Source organism: Phyllobates terribilis, unplaced genomic scaffold, assembly GCF_046119375.1.
Source record: "Phyllobates terribilis strain yellow unplaced genomic scaffold, ASM4611937v1 Scaffold_3__8_contigs__length_932513732, whole genome shotgun sequence".
Lineage (NCBI taxonomy): Eukaryota > Metazoa > Chordata > Amphibia > Anura > Dendrobatidae > Phyllobates > Phyllobates terribilis.
Genome location: NW_027362763.1, coordinates 419,665,375 through 419,679,706, shown reverse-complemented (window position 1 = coordinate 419,679,706; position 14,332 = coordinate 419,665,375). Strand labels below are relative to the sequence as shown.

The 14,332-nt window shown below is 41.8% G+C and overlaps 1 protein-coding gene across 2 annotated transcripts in view; it reads right to left on the bottom strand.

Annotated features, from left to right (window-relative positions):
- Window positions 1–14,332, bottom strand: part of LOC141259517 (cytochrome P450 3A9-like) — a 97,231-nt gene that overhangs the window by 50,070 nt on the left and 32,829 nt on the right. For both annotated transcript variants that reach the window (XM_073675643.1, XM_073675644.1), the window contains exons 2-6: window positions 13,965–14,058; window positions 9,808–9,860; window positions 9,086–9,185; window positions 7,853–7,966; window positions 7,054–7,142 (exon numbers count right to left, since the gene is read on the bottom strand). In XM_073675643.1, coding sequence (XP_073531744.1) covers window positions 7,054–7,142; window positions 7,853–7,966; window positions 9,086–9,185; window positions 9,808–9,860; window positions 13,965–14,058 — 450 coding nt within the window. The remainder of the gene's footprint in view (window positions 1–7,053; window positions 7,143–7,852; window positions 7,967–9,085; window positions 9,186–9,807; window positions 9,861–13,964; window positions 14,059–14,332) is intronic.

Below are 14,332 nucleotides of genomic sequence, written 5' to 3'. Positions count from 1 at the left end.
TGATGGAGAAGCCAGGGCCCACCGGAGGAGTCTGGTTCTCTGGTGGGCTCGTCCAATGCTGCCCTAAAGCAGGCCAGGCTAAGAAAAGTGTGGGGGAAGTTCAGCGGAGAAATAGGGGTGGCTGGGGACCGTTTATGGACACCTGGCCGCCCCCAGGCGGCTGGGGACCGAGCGCGGACACCCGGCCGCCGAGTGGCTGGGGACTGAGTATGGATACCAGGCCGCCGACTCAGCCATGACATGGTGGCCGGCGTCTGCCTCCACATGCCTAAAAGGCCCAATTTCAAGTGCAAGCAAGCTAGCAGTACGGTATTGCAGCCTGGGGGTGGGTGGGTGGTAGGCTGCATACTTGCGCTTGCATTGCAAGGAATGGGGGAGGTACAATTGAACATTGCTCTGGGAGAAGGACTTGCACGGGGATAGTTTCAAGTCTGCATCTTCTGATGCGGCAAGGATCACTTCTGATGGGCACACTTTTAGGCAGTGACCTGGGTGTCAGAGATGCTTCCAGAGGTCTTCCCCATGCTGTTCCAATGTCTTTTCAGCACTGTATGCATGTGTCACACAGCACATGGCAAGATAAGATTGTAAAATGTTAAAATGACATTTCCCGGTGAATGCATTTGTCACGGTTGAAAGCAATACAAAAGTGCAAAAACGCATAAAAAATGCTACTTGTGAACATAGTCCAAGGTGTGGAGGAGTATTTTTGTGTTTAGTTATTTATTTTACCTTATACACAAGTCTTTACCCTGGAAGGGAAGTTCGTTAACATATTTCACAGGAAAGCACTTTCAGTTTCGTTTTTGAATGTTTTCTTGTGAGCCCGTAAAAGTGGCTTAATACCTCTGACCACGTTGTTGACAGCAGTGACCTGGGGGTCAGAAATGCTTCCTGGGGCAATGCCCATGCTGTCCCCATGTCTTTTGAGCACTGTCACTATCGTTTTGGGCACTTTTTAGGCTTTCTACAGACTGACGGGGGTGCCGCCGCAAAAATGCTCGGGTCTCCCATAGACTAACATTGGGCTCGTTGCTCGGGTCAAGCACCCGACTATCACAGTGAGCTCAGCCCGAGCTTCGAGCACCCGAGCATTTTAGTGCTCGCTCAACACTATTAAGTATATAATTCCACATGTGTTAATTCATAGTTTTGATGCCTTCAGTGTGAATGTACAATTTTCAAGTCATGAAAATACAGAAAAATCTTTAAATGAGAAGGTGTGTCCAAACTTTTGGTCTGTACTGTATATATATATATAGATATATATATATATATATATATAGATATATATATATGTGTGTGTGTAAGGCATAAAAACTATGAATTAACACATGTGGAATTATATACTTAACAAAAAAGTGTGAAACAACTGAAAATATGTCTTATATTCTAGGTTCTTCAAAGTAGCCACCTTTGCTTTGATGACTGCTTTGCACACTCTTGGCATTCTCTTGATGAGCTTCAAGAGGTAGCCACTGGAAATGGTTTTCACTTCACAGGTGTGCCCTGTCAGGTTTAATAAGTGGCATTTCTTGCCTTATAAATGGGGTTGGGACCATCAGTTGTGTTGTGCAGAAGTCTGGTGGATACACAGCTGATAGTCCTACTGAATAGACTGTTAGCTGCATTTTTCTTGGAATAATACAAATTCTAAGTAAAGAAAAAGGAGTGGCCATCATTACTTTAAGGCATTTTTATTACTTACTGCAAAGTCAAAAGTTTACATACACTAAGATTATTATGCCTTTAAACAATTCTCGACTGCCCATATGATGATGTCATGCCTTTGGAAGTTTCTGTTTGTCAATATCTGAGTTAATAAGAGACACACCTGTGGATGTATTTTAATGCAAACCTGAAACACACTGCTTCTTTGTGTAGCATCATGGGAAAGTCTAAAGAAATCAGCCAAGAAATCAGGAAGCGAATTGTGGACTTGCACAAGTCTGGCTAATCCTTGGGTACAATTTCAAGATACCTGAAGGTGCCTCGGTCATCTGTGCAAACAATTATACGCAAGTGCAAATAAGATGGGAATGTCCAGCCATCATACTACTCAGGAAGGAGACGGGTTCTGTGTCCCAGAGATGAACGTGCTTTGGTCCGACATGTGTATATCAACCCAAGGACAAAAGCAAAAGACCTTGTGAAGATGATGGTGGAAGCTGGTAAGATTGTGTCAATAACCACAGTGAAACGAGTACTGTATCAACATGGGCTGAAAGTCCACTCTGCCAGGAATAAGCCATAGCTCCAAAAGAAACATAAAAAAGCCAGATTAATGTTTGCAAATGCACACAGGAACAAATACCTTCATTTTTGGAGACATGTCCTGTGGTCTGATGAAACTAAAATTTAACTTTTTGGGCATAATGACCATCGTTATGTTTGGAGAAAAAAGGGAGAAGCTTGGAAGCCTAAGGACACCATCCCAACTGTGAAACACGGGGGTGGCAGCATCATGTTGTGGGGTTGTTTTGCAGCAGGAGGGACTGGTGCACTTCACTAAATAGATAGCATCATGAGAAAAGAAGATTATGTGGCAATACTGAAGCAACATCTCAAGACATCGGACAGGAAGTTAAAGCCTGGGCGGAAATGGGTCTTCCAAATGGACAATGACCCGAAGCATACTGCCAAAATGGTAACAAAGTGGCTTAAGGATAACAAAGTCAATGTTTAGGAGTGTCCATCACAAAGCCCTGATCTCAATCCTATTGAAAATTTATGGGCAAAGCTGAAAAGGCAGGTGCGAGCAAGGCGACCTACAAACCTGGATCAGTTACACCAGTTTTGTCAGGAGGAATGGGCCCAATTTCCGACCAACTATTGTGAGAAGCTTGTGGAAGGATATCCCAAATGTTTGACCCAAGTCATTCAGTTTAAGGGCAATGGTACAAAATACTAATGAAATGTATGTAAACTTTTGACTTTGCAGTAAGTAATAAAAATGCCTTAAAACATTCTCTCCCCCTCATTATTCTGCCATTTGGCAAATTAAAAATGATGGTAATCCTAATGGACCTAAAATGGGAAAAGTCTATTCTGATTTCATGTCAGATATTGAGAAAAACATGCATATGTGTATTTTTATATAGTGTATGTAAACTTCTGGTTTCAACTGTATATATATATATATATATATATATATATATATATATATATATATATATATATATACACTGCTCAAAAAAATAAAGGGAACACTTAAACAACAGAATATAACTCCAAGTAAATCAAACTTCTGTGAAATCAAACTGTCCACTTAGGAAGCAACACTGATTGACATTCAATTTCACATGCTGTTGTGCAAATGGAATAGACAATAGATGGAAATTATTGGCAATTATCAAGACCCACTCAATAAAGGAGTGGTTCTGCAGGTGGGGACCACAGACCACATCTCAGTACCAATGCTTTCTGGCTGATGTTTTGGTCACTTTTGAATGTTGGTTGTGCTTTCACACTCGTGGTAGCATGAGACAGACTCTACAACCCACAGAAGTTGCTCAGGTAGTGCAGCTCATCCAGGATGGCACATCAATGCGAGCTGTGGCAAGAAGGTTTGCTGTGTCTGTCAGCGTAGTGTCCAGGGGCTGGAGGCGCTACTAGGAGACAGGCCAGTACACCAGGAGACGTAGAAGGGGCCGTAGGAGGGCAAACCCCAGCAGCAGGACCGCTACCTCCGCCTTTGTGCAAGGAGGAACAGGAGGAGCACTGCCAGAGCCCTGCAAAATGACCTCCAGCAGGCCACAAATGTGCATGTGTCTGCACAAATGGTTAGAAACCAACTCCATGAGGGTGGTATGAGGGCCCAACGTCCACAGATGGGGGTTGTGCTCACAGCCCAACATCATGCAGGACGCTGGGCATTTGCCACAACACACCAGTGTTGGCAATGTCGCCACTGGTGCCCTGTGCTCTTCACAGATGAAAGCAGGTTCACACTGAGCACATGTTACAGACATGACAGAGTCTGGAGATGCCGTGGAGAGCGATCTGCTGCCTGCAACATCCTTCAGCATGACCGGTTTGGCAGTGGGTCCGTAATGGTGTGGGGTGGCATTTCTTTGGAGGGCCGCACAACCCTCCATGTGCTCGCCAGAGGTAGCCTGACTGCCTTTAGGTCCCGAGATGAGATCCTCAGACCCCTTGTGAGACCATATGCTGGTGCGGTTGGCCCTGGGTTCCTCCTAATGCAGGACAATGCCAGACCTCATGTGGCTGGAGTGGGTCAGCAGTTCCTGCAAGATGAAGGCATTGAAGCTATGGACTGGCCCGCCTGTACCCCAGACCAGCTATTTTACCATGAATGCCTGCTGCACAAAGTCTCCTCTTAAAGTTGTTGACGAGATGTGTCTGCTGCTAGAACTCTGTGTGGCATTGACCTGATCTCTAATCTGAGCTGCTGTTAACCTGCGATTTCTGAGGCTGGTGACTCGGATAAACTTATCCTCAGAAGCAGAGTTGACTCTTGGTCTTCCTTTCCTGGGGCGGTCCTCATGTGAGCCAGTTTCTTTGTAGCGCTTGATGGTTTTTGCATCTGCACTTGGGGACACTTTCAAAGATTTCCCAATTTTTCGGACTCACTGACCTTCATTTCTTAAAGTAATGATGGCCACTCCTTTTTCTTTACTTAGCTGCTTTTTTCTTGCCATAATACAAATTCTAACAGTCTATTCAGTAGGAATATCAGCTGTGTATCCACCAGACTTCTGCACAACACAACTGATGGTCCCAACCCCATTTATAAGGCAAGAAATCCCACTTATTAAACCTGATAGGGCACACCTGTGAAGTGAAAACCATTTCCGGTGACTACCTCTTGAAGCTCATCAAGAGAATGCCAAGAGTGTGCAAAGCAGTCATCGAAGCAAAAGGTGGCTACTTTGAAGAACCTAGAATATAAGACATATTTTCAGCTGTTTCACACTTTTTTGTTAAGTATATAATTCCACATGTGTTAATTCATAGTTTTGATGCCTTCAGTGTGAATGTACAATTTTCATAGTTATGAAAATACAGAAAAATCTTTAAATGAGGTGTGTCCAAACTTTTGGTCTGTACTGTATATATATATACACTCACACACATAGACAGTGCTAATAGTTTATTTTTGTCTAGGGCAGCACAGTGGTCAGTGGTTATCACTGTTGCTTTGCAGTGCTGGGGTCCTGCGTTCAATCCCACCAAGGACAACAGCCGCAAGGAGTTTGCATGGGTTTCTGCTCATGATTGCATGGGTTTCCTCCGGGTTCTCCAGTTTTCTGATAGGAGATATAGATTGTAAGCCCCAATGGGGACAGTGATGATGATAATGTCTGTAAAGCACTGTGGAATTAATGGCGCTATATAAGTGAGTAAAATAAATAAATAAAAATAAATTAAAAATAAATCTATCAATTAACAACATGTATATACATTAACAAAAATTGAATTTAAATCCAGTAAATATTTAGTCTGACCACACTTTGCTTTCAAAACAGTATCAATAATTCTAGGTACACTTACACAACACACAGTATATGAAAGAACTTGGCAGAAAGGTTTTTACTAACATCTTGGAGAACTAACCACAGATCTTCTGTGGATGTAAGGTTGTGTAAATCCTTCAGTCTCTTCATGTAATCCCAGACAGACTCGACGATTTTGAGATCAAGGTTCTGTGGGGAAAATATCACTTCCAGGAATTGACTGTTACAGAAGACAGTTTGTATACCAAATGGCTAGAGAGTGGTACGATAATGATTGTCTGCAAGCAACATTGAAGCATGGTGGAGGTTGATTTCAAGTCTGGGGCTGCATTTCAGCAAATGGAGTTGAGAATTTGGTCAAGAAATAATGGTATCTTTACAGCTGAGAAATGCAGGAAGATACATACACTATCCTCAGGAAGGTGTCTGGCTTTAAATTTATTCTGAAGCAGAACAAGGGGTCCTGGAGGTGATGATGTGGCCCCCACAGCGCCATAATTTCAACACCATTGAGTCAATCTGGGATGATTACATGAAGAGACAGAAGGACGCACTGGAAGTTTGGAGCCCCCTTCCACATTTGTGATCATTTTAAGGTATTGTGCTATTTACAACGTTTGCCATTATGTAGAACTTTTGTTACTTCTCGACTCTAGTCACTCATGCCTGGATGATGTCTGATACCAATTCCACCGGCTATAATGGAAGGGGTATTAATAAACTCACAGTACAGCGTACCACTGTGAAGATACCTGTCGATATATATAGGTTTTTGTATTAGCTCCTTGTCCGTGCGCTCCATGCACAATTGAACTGCACATATGCACTTTTCCGTTTTCTCAACCTGCAATTGAATTTTGTTAATAAAATTATTATAAATCTTTTGAAACATATCTTGGACTTTTGATCGTTCTTTCTCTCTTGGTTCATATCCTTGTCTATGACGATCTGTCCATTATAGTCCTGACATTGGGTAGCATCTAATGATAATTTATAATAATTTCTTAGTCATATACTATTATATTGATCATGCTACTATCTTTTTCTAAGAGAAATTTTTATAAAGAGACAGAAGGATGTGGATAAGCCTGCATCCAATGAAGACCTGTGGTTAGTTTTCCACGATATTTAGAACAACTTCTCTGCCAAGTTCCTGCAAGAACCATGTGCAAGTATGTAGAAGAATAGATGATTTAATGCTGTTTTGAAGAAATATCACACCAAATATTGATTTGAGTTAGATTTTTCTTTTGTTCATTCACTTTGCATTTTGTTAATTGATAAAAATAAACTATTAGCACTTTATATTTAATGCATTTAAGGGATTGTTCACCATTTTAATATTGGTAGTCTATCCAAAAGTCATCAGTAGGTCATCAATATCAGACTGGTGGGCATCCAAAGACCAGCTGTTATCACTATTGGTGGTGGCTGTATGTAAACAGTACTGTACTGTACATAGTAGAACGCTGTTTAGAGGCTGTTGCTAAGAACTACAGCTCTTATTCAGCTGAATACCCCTTTAAGTGTAAGTAAAAAATAAATAATTTTTAAAAACGTTTAAAAACAGACTCACTCTTTTATGGCACATGACTCATCCTTGTCCACATAACCCTGGATATTTCGTACAAGTGTATTTGAATAGTGGTTCATGATCTGAAACATCTGAATATAAGATTTTTTATGCAGCATATTTTCCAATGACATTTCATGAAGCTTTTATAAAAGCATAATAATAAAGCTAGTAAAGAGTAGAATAATGGAGTGCTTGAGGTTTAGTATATGCTCTTTAAGCCTTGCCCTGCATTTACACTGAAAGATTATCATGAGTGAATGTTCTTAAGCTGCAGCCATACAACAGTGACCGGGCAGCGGTAAAGACACAGTGCTGGTCCCGGGGAGGGTAATTAAAGTACAGTTTGTTTTTTAAAAAAGTATCTAAGCCAATTAGCAAAGGGGACAACATCTATTTAATAGCTTAATAATTGCTGCAAAATTTACAGTAAATGGAAAAAGTACTTGTTTGTGCAAGCACTATCTGACTTAATCTATGAAGATGGGAATAACCATTGAAAGGGAAGCTGTCAGCTGATTCATGCTGCCCAAGCCACATGTTCATAAATCAAAGCCAGGCTGCAAGATTTCAACAAGATATATTTTTCTCTGAAACGTTGAAGTTCAAAGAGCTTCACCCAGCGCTGCTCCAGATGATTAACAGGTCTCTCATAGCGTTTTAGAGAAAAAACTCCCTGGCTGTAATTGTGCAGTTGTGCTCTGATTCATGTAGCTTGTGGTATGGGCAGTATGAATCGGCTGAAAGCTTCCCTTTAATTTGGAAATGAAAAAGTAGGCCATTCAGAAAAATTGCTGGTTACCTCTTTGAGTTTCCCACTGGTGAAAGTAGGTGAGAGAACTGTGCGAATCCTCTTCCATTGTTCATCTGCAGCAATTGTTATTGCAGAGTCCATGGGGCCTTTGGGTCCCAAATTCTATAATAAATAATCAGAGTACAATTTTTAGCCTTGTTCATAGTGAATATTTGGTGCATTATTTGGAAAGCCAAAACCAGGCATAAATCTAAAAAATGGAGGGGAGACATATAAAACTTTAATATTTCTTAAACAATCAAATTAATGGCTTAATGTTAAATTACAGACAACAGATGGGATTTTTTTTCCTACAGAGTGAAGGCCACTACTCCACCCCCAAATTAGTACTTGTCTGATCCATGCCAATTCATGCTAATTCTTTGTATTGCAGATTTGTTGCGGATTTCATTCTATGTATCAAAATCTGCTGCTTTTCAGCAACATAATGAGCATACTATGAATTTGAAAACTTGAAGCACTCTTCTATTTCTGTGTGAAATGTCTCCGCTGAATGTTTTTTTAAAAAACCTTTAATACATGTATTGTACTGTAAGGGAATTTGCCACAAATCTGAAAAAAATCTGCATTTATTGATGGCCTAATAATGATAAAGCAAAAGAATAACTGATACAGTTTAAAGGCACACTAAGCTTTTTTTGTGCATAAATCTAAAAAATATTGCTATAGTTATTGGTATCTATTAGTGCTAATTTCCCAACATACTATAGCTACTGCTACAATTAAAATACCATTAGTAAATTATGACATATTAACAATAATTATGTCAGGAAGGTTGTTACTTAGTTTGTAGATCATGATGATGTACCCTTTAAATATAATATATAGTGGTAGAGTGATCCCTCTCTCAGAGATGGCAGAAGGGGTGCAGGCATACACAGATGTCAGTTCAGCTATTTTACTAGCAGGGAGGCAACTAGCTTGATAGTTACCGAGTCTCACAGTAGGCACACCTTGGCTCGTAGAGAACTAGAAATCTGACAGATACAAAAGGTAGACTGATACTTGCCCCTCTCTCCATCACCAGCATGTGCTGGCTAAGGATTTATGACATGTTCCTATAAGCTTCTATAGAAAACATGAAAAATAGCAAGGAAACGTGCATATTTAAAATGAAAAATAATTTAAAAAAAGACAACAAAAACGCTTGTAAAAAAGGCATGAAAAATGCATGAAATCAGTGCCATTTTTTTATTTTAAATGTCTCTGCTGTATACTTACCCGTCTGTTAGTGAAGTTAGTGTAGCACTCTTTCACCAAAACTGTTTTAATAATAGCTGGATCTAGAACTGCAATCACTGGTTGCCTACCATCGTACAGTCTGCAAAACATCAAAACAGGTTAGAACTAATAAACAGATATACATTATAGTAATGTATATTATGGGGCCAGAAAATGACATTATTTTTTAAATCTGAATTTATTAAGGTTGTTATTGTCTTATTTTACTTTTGGCTTTAAGATCTAAAATAATTGTGTTAGACAAATATAGAGATAGATTTTCTGCAGTTTTTAATAGGAAGTATAAAAGTAATACTAAAATATGAAATATTAAATGTTTATACACATGGCATGTGTAAGCCAATTTTACAGCAGTGTGCAAGAGTAAATACTTTTTGTTTTGGAAGTAATTTTTATGTTAGTTTAAAATATCATATGCAAAAACATATCAAATCTTTACTGTAACTGAAGGAACAGTTAGAACTCAAGCCCAGGGTGGAGCTGTCAGTATGGAGTCCCTACAGCTCAGTTTAGAGTGCTTTTCTACAGTACTATATTATGAAGATATTTTCCCCTTGAAGTAATGCCTCTAACGCAGCAAGTATTTGGAGGCACAGTAAGCCCTTATAGACTGCTAAAGGTATTATATTATGGATGAATGCAACTCATAGATTATAGAGAACCATGAATAGCAAACAAAAATATTTTGCATTTAAACTTACCCCCACAATTTTCCATATTTCTTGAAGCATTCCATATCAAATTGGACCACGCCCTAAAAAAAGAATGTATCACAATTTTCTGTTCGGCTTCATTTACAAAATAGTGGCTTATTAATGTGCTTTATTTTAAATGAAATGCTTCTAGCAAATAATTCTAGCACTGTTTTATATTGAAAAAATGTAAAAATACACATGCAATTGTGACAGTGGAGGGTGTAGACCCACTGTGCCACTTGCTGGGCTTACCATGGAGGGGTGTGACTAAGTGCCTACCTGGCCTTCACTAGAGCTTCTGATGGTGAGAATAGGCTTGGGCTACTGGATAGCCACCAGGTGTCACTCCAGGGCAATGCCCGGACCTGCAGCAGCTGACATACAGGTCAAGGCAGGTATATGCAGTTCAGAGGGCACAGTCAAATAGTCCAAGGTTGGGGTAGCCAGGTTCAGCATACAAAACTGAGGTGACGAGCGGAGAGAGATTGAACGGGTGGACAAGCTGGGTCAGTAACAGGATACAAAACAGGAACACACCTTCTATGGAAGCTATAACAGACTACTGATTTGAACCAAAGCTGAGGCAAGGAGTGGAGGGAGGAGCTGCCTAATATAACCCCTGCTGGCAGCGGATAGGCCAGGGAAGCTAATCTTTGCAGGACATGTGGCGTCTCTTTGGGTCCAGTTGCCACAGAGGTACTGCATCTCGCCCAGAGGTGTGGTACCCCACTCTCAGCTGGATCAGTTATGCCCTGCAGCCACGCCCAGGGCCTACGTTGCGGGTTTTTTGTGGACGGGTCCCCCCACTTTGCACCTTCAACAGTGAGATGGACACTCGGTTATGTAGCCTTCTAAAATGCTAAAAAAAAAAATTAAAAAAATGTTTTATATGTGTGAAGAAAAATGCTATTTAAAGAAGTTTTATATAGTAACCTGAAACGTTTAAGAAAAAGTGCCTCCCATAAAGGAAAGAAAAAGTTATGATTGTTCTTCTCTGTGAATGCATTCTAAAGATTATTGTATGTCTAAAATACCTGTGTTTTTACTCTGTTCCAGCCCGCGGACGTGCTGTGTTTAACGGGGGGGGGGGGGGGGTGGATGTGGTGCCCCTGCGGGTGCAGTTGCCACAGAGGTACTGCATCTCACCCAGAAGTGTGGTACCTCACTCTCAGGTAAGGACGGAGTACTACCCGGGACCCACACGCCCACATCCAATACACTCCACTTCAGTAGGGAAGGGTGAGATTGCTCCTAAGGGAGAGCACAGTCTCTGGTCCCTAGCTGGAGGGTGGAACTAGGTAGAGGAGGTGGGTGGAGGAAGTAGATCAGGGGAGCACAGACAGAAAGAGTATAAGAAGGAGGGGAACCATCAAGAAGTGTCGAGTCCTGCTCAGGAGAGCAGTGTAGAAGGGTCCAGGCTCCTGGCTCCAGTGCTTGGAGCAGGAGTTGAGTGGAGAGAGAGGAGTCGGGCCTAGTCAGAGAGGCCCAGGAGGAGAGTGAGAGAGGAAGGGAGAAGAGGGAAAGGCTCCAGAGACAGAGGGGATCCCAGGGGCACGGTGAGTGCAGGAAGCCACCCGTGCACCCGAATTCACACGGACGTGGAGGGATCAGGCCGCAGAAGGGGACCGGCCCCAACACTAGTGGAGAACAACCAGGCTCAGCTAGCCTACCAGAGGCTGCAGCATCTTCAAGGTGTTGCAGCCAAACCCCACAATTATATCGCTGAAAAGGTGGCCACATAGGGTCCAGGGGATTTCAAGTCGCCGGACAAGACCCGAGGCCACTGGCTTGGGACACTAATTGTGAGGCGCAGGGCAGGAGGGTGAGAGCCAGCGCAGTGAGACGACCGGGAAAGGTACATAGAACGGGGTCCCGTTTAAGTGCTCCTGAGGTACCTGAGAGATTGCTGGATCCCCACCCTGGAGGACACAAGAAGACGTGGGCGGTCATTCCCGGCTGCAGCGGTGACTTGGAATTGCTTTGAACTGTGAGTAAAACCTGAAGACTGCACCCCACTGTGTCTTTGACTCATTATCTGCGCCATCACCTGCATAACACCGCACCAACAACATCTACCTCATAAAATCACCATCTACTGCCCTGGAGCTAACCTCTGCCTGTGGAGAGCTGAACCAACTCTGCTGTGTCACCATCAGCTCCAGAGGATCTGCACCGCAGCGGCGGCCCTATATAGCCGCATACCACAGATGGCGTCACGAACATTATCTCTAAAAACTTTATTCCCCTTTTACCTTTTCCTTTAATTGACCGCCCTGGGTCACGGACCGGGTCACTGCCACCGTGACATCCCCCAGTATCGACTGGCCCGGCTACCGAGTACCCCACGGCCCAGGGGGCACGTCAGACACAGCAGGGTTAAATTTCTGTAGAGACTGGCCACGTCTCCCTATAGTCAGATGGTGAGGGCAGAAAACTTCAGCAGTGCTGGTGAGTACTGCAAGAGGCAAACTCAAAGAGATGGCCTGACATGAGGGGAAGCAGAGCAGTGACCGCAGTGAGTAGGACGGCGTTGAGAGAGCATGCGAGTTACCAACGTTAAAGCAATCTTGGCAACAATACTCTGTAAAAGGCATTTTACTTAGTGTCTTTTATTTTGTGTACATTAAAAGTTTTCTCCAGGTTTAGGACAAAAGTCTGCAGTCATTATACAAAATCCTCATAGAGTGCAGTGCGCACGCTCTCATGATTCCCCAGTATAGTTGTTGTGAGGGGGCACACCTGCAGTCAGGTGCCGACTAGTATCATCTGGCTTCCCTCAACTGTCTTCTATTAAAAGAAACCAAACGTGTTTACTCGGCACATAACTGCAAGTATGCAAATCACATAATGTAGGAATCATGAAAGTGTGCACAGCGCACACTGTCATGATTTGGCAGTCTGCAGTCATATAGGATTACTTCAGATTTTTGTCCAAAGCCTCAACAACGTTTTTAAAGATAAGATTATAGATAAAAAAATACAGCAAGCTTGATCAGCAGGAATCATCATGGTATTTTAAAAAGCCATTCAAAAATGATCCCTTTTTTGAAAGGAGTTTAAGATATAAAAGGGTTATCTGGATTTTTTTTTTTTTAAATGTGGCTAAAAACTTACTGGCAGGCGGTTGACTTTTCTGCCCTGTGACAATCTCCTCTAGTTCAAATCGGTCACAGACCGCTTCTGCCAGAATTCTATTGTTCCTGTGACGTCACATAGACAGAGCACTTCCTTTTCTTCTTTGCTGCTCTGTCAACAGGTCATCACTGCCGATATCCTGCTAACTGACAACCAGCTTCCCGCTGCCTAACTATTAGAAGCCAGCTGTCAATCAGCATAATGTTGCCAGTAACGCCCCGTTGACAGAGCATACCGAAAGAGAAAGACCTGCTCTATTAATGTGGGGTCAAAGGAAGCAAGAGAATTGCCACCTGAGCCTGGAGGGATCGTCGCAGGGCAGAACAAGCAGGTAGTTATCAACTACCTGCCGTTAAGTTCTTAGTCCCATAAAACTCAAAAGTACTGATAACTCCTTTCAAGGGTAGTATTCCCAGCAGCTGTACAGTGCAGATATAGAACACAATAGACAGACAGACAAGAGATGTGTGGCAGTCTATCGGGAAGGAGATATGAGGTAGACACAGAGTCAGTTTTATTTTTAATCTTTTAGCAATATAGGTGGCTTGCTTCTGCAGGGAAAATTAAAAAAAGGGTAATTGAAATGCAGCAACAGCAGCACTTTGACCACTTTAAGCAATTAATGCTAGTTCTCCTAAAACACGCTATCTACATTTTTTTTTTCATTTTAGACTGTTTCTCCCCATTTCTATGACTAAACTCTGAGATTTTACGTCTTCTCACTATCCAGATCCACCACAAAATGGCAGTTTCTGCATTCCCTGCTTCTGCTTTTATACAGACAAAGATAGTCCATGTGATGTGATAGCTGCAAAGAATTATGGAGAAACCTGCCCAGCCAAGCCCAAGGTCATGTGAGTCTTTGCTTGCCAATGTGGTCTATTGCAATTTCTAAACATTGCATAAGCTTTTGCATGGCTTGATAGAAATATAGAAATATGAACAGATTGGGAAAAAAAATAATTCCTACTAATCACTTTATATTTATACCAGGTTCACACAGTGGAGTTTTGATATAATGTGCATACTTTTCTGTATTCCAGAAATGTTCCAATAAATGGCAATGGATTGGGTCCAGGAACTCCTAACTTCTTGAGTACACCATAAGGAAATATTCCATAACTGAGAAGAAAAGGGAACATTGGAATTTAAAAACACATTTTCATTATATGATAAAAAACACTCCGTTTACTGTCATTTCTGTTTCCTGTTTACGACTCCTACAATAGTCTACTAATTTTCAATAGGTGTTATGTACAAGGCTGCACTCATACAATGATCAGGGCCTACAGTACCTTTGTATGCCTTTGATTTCTATTTGGGGTATTCAGATTTTTTTTCTGTATAACTCAGATAGAAAAATAATGTAGCATGACTTTTTGGATGTCTGTTAGAC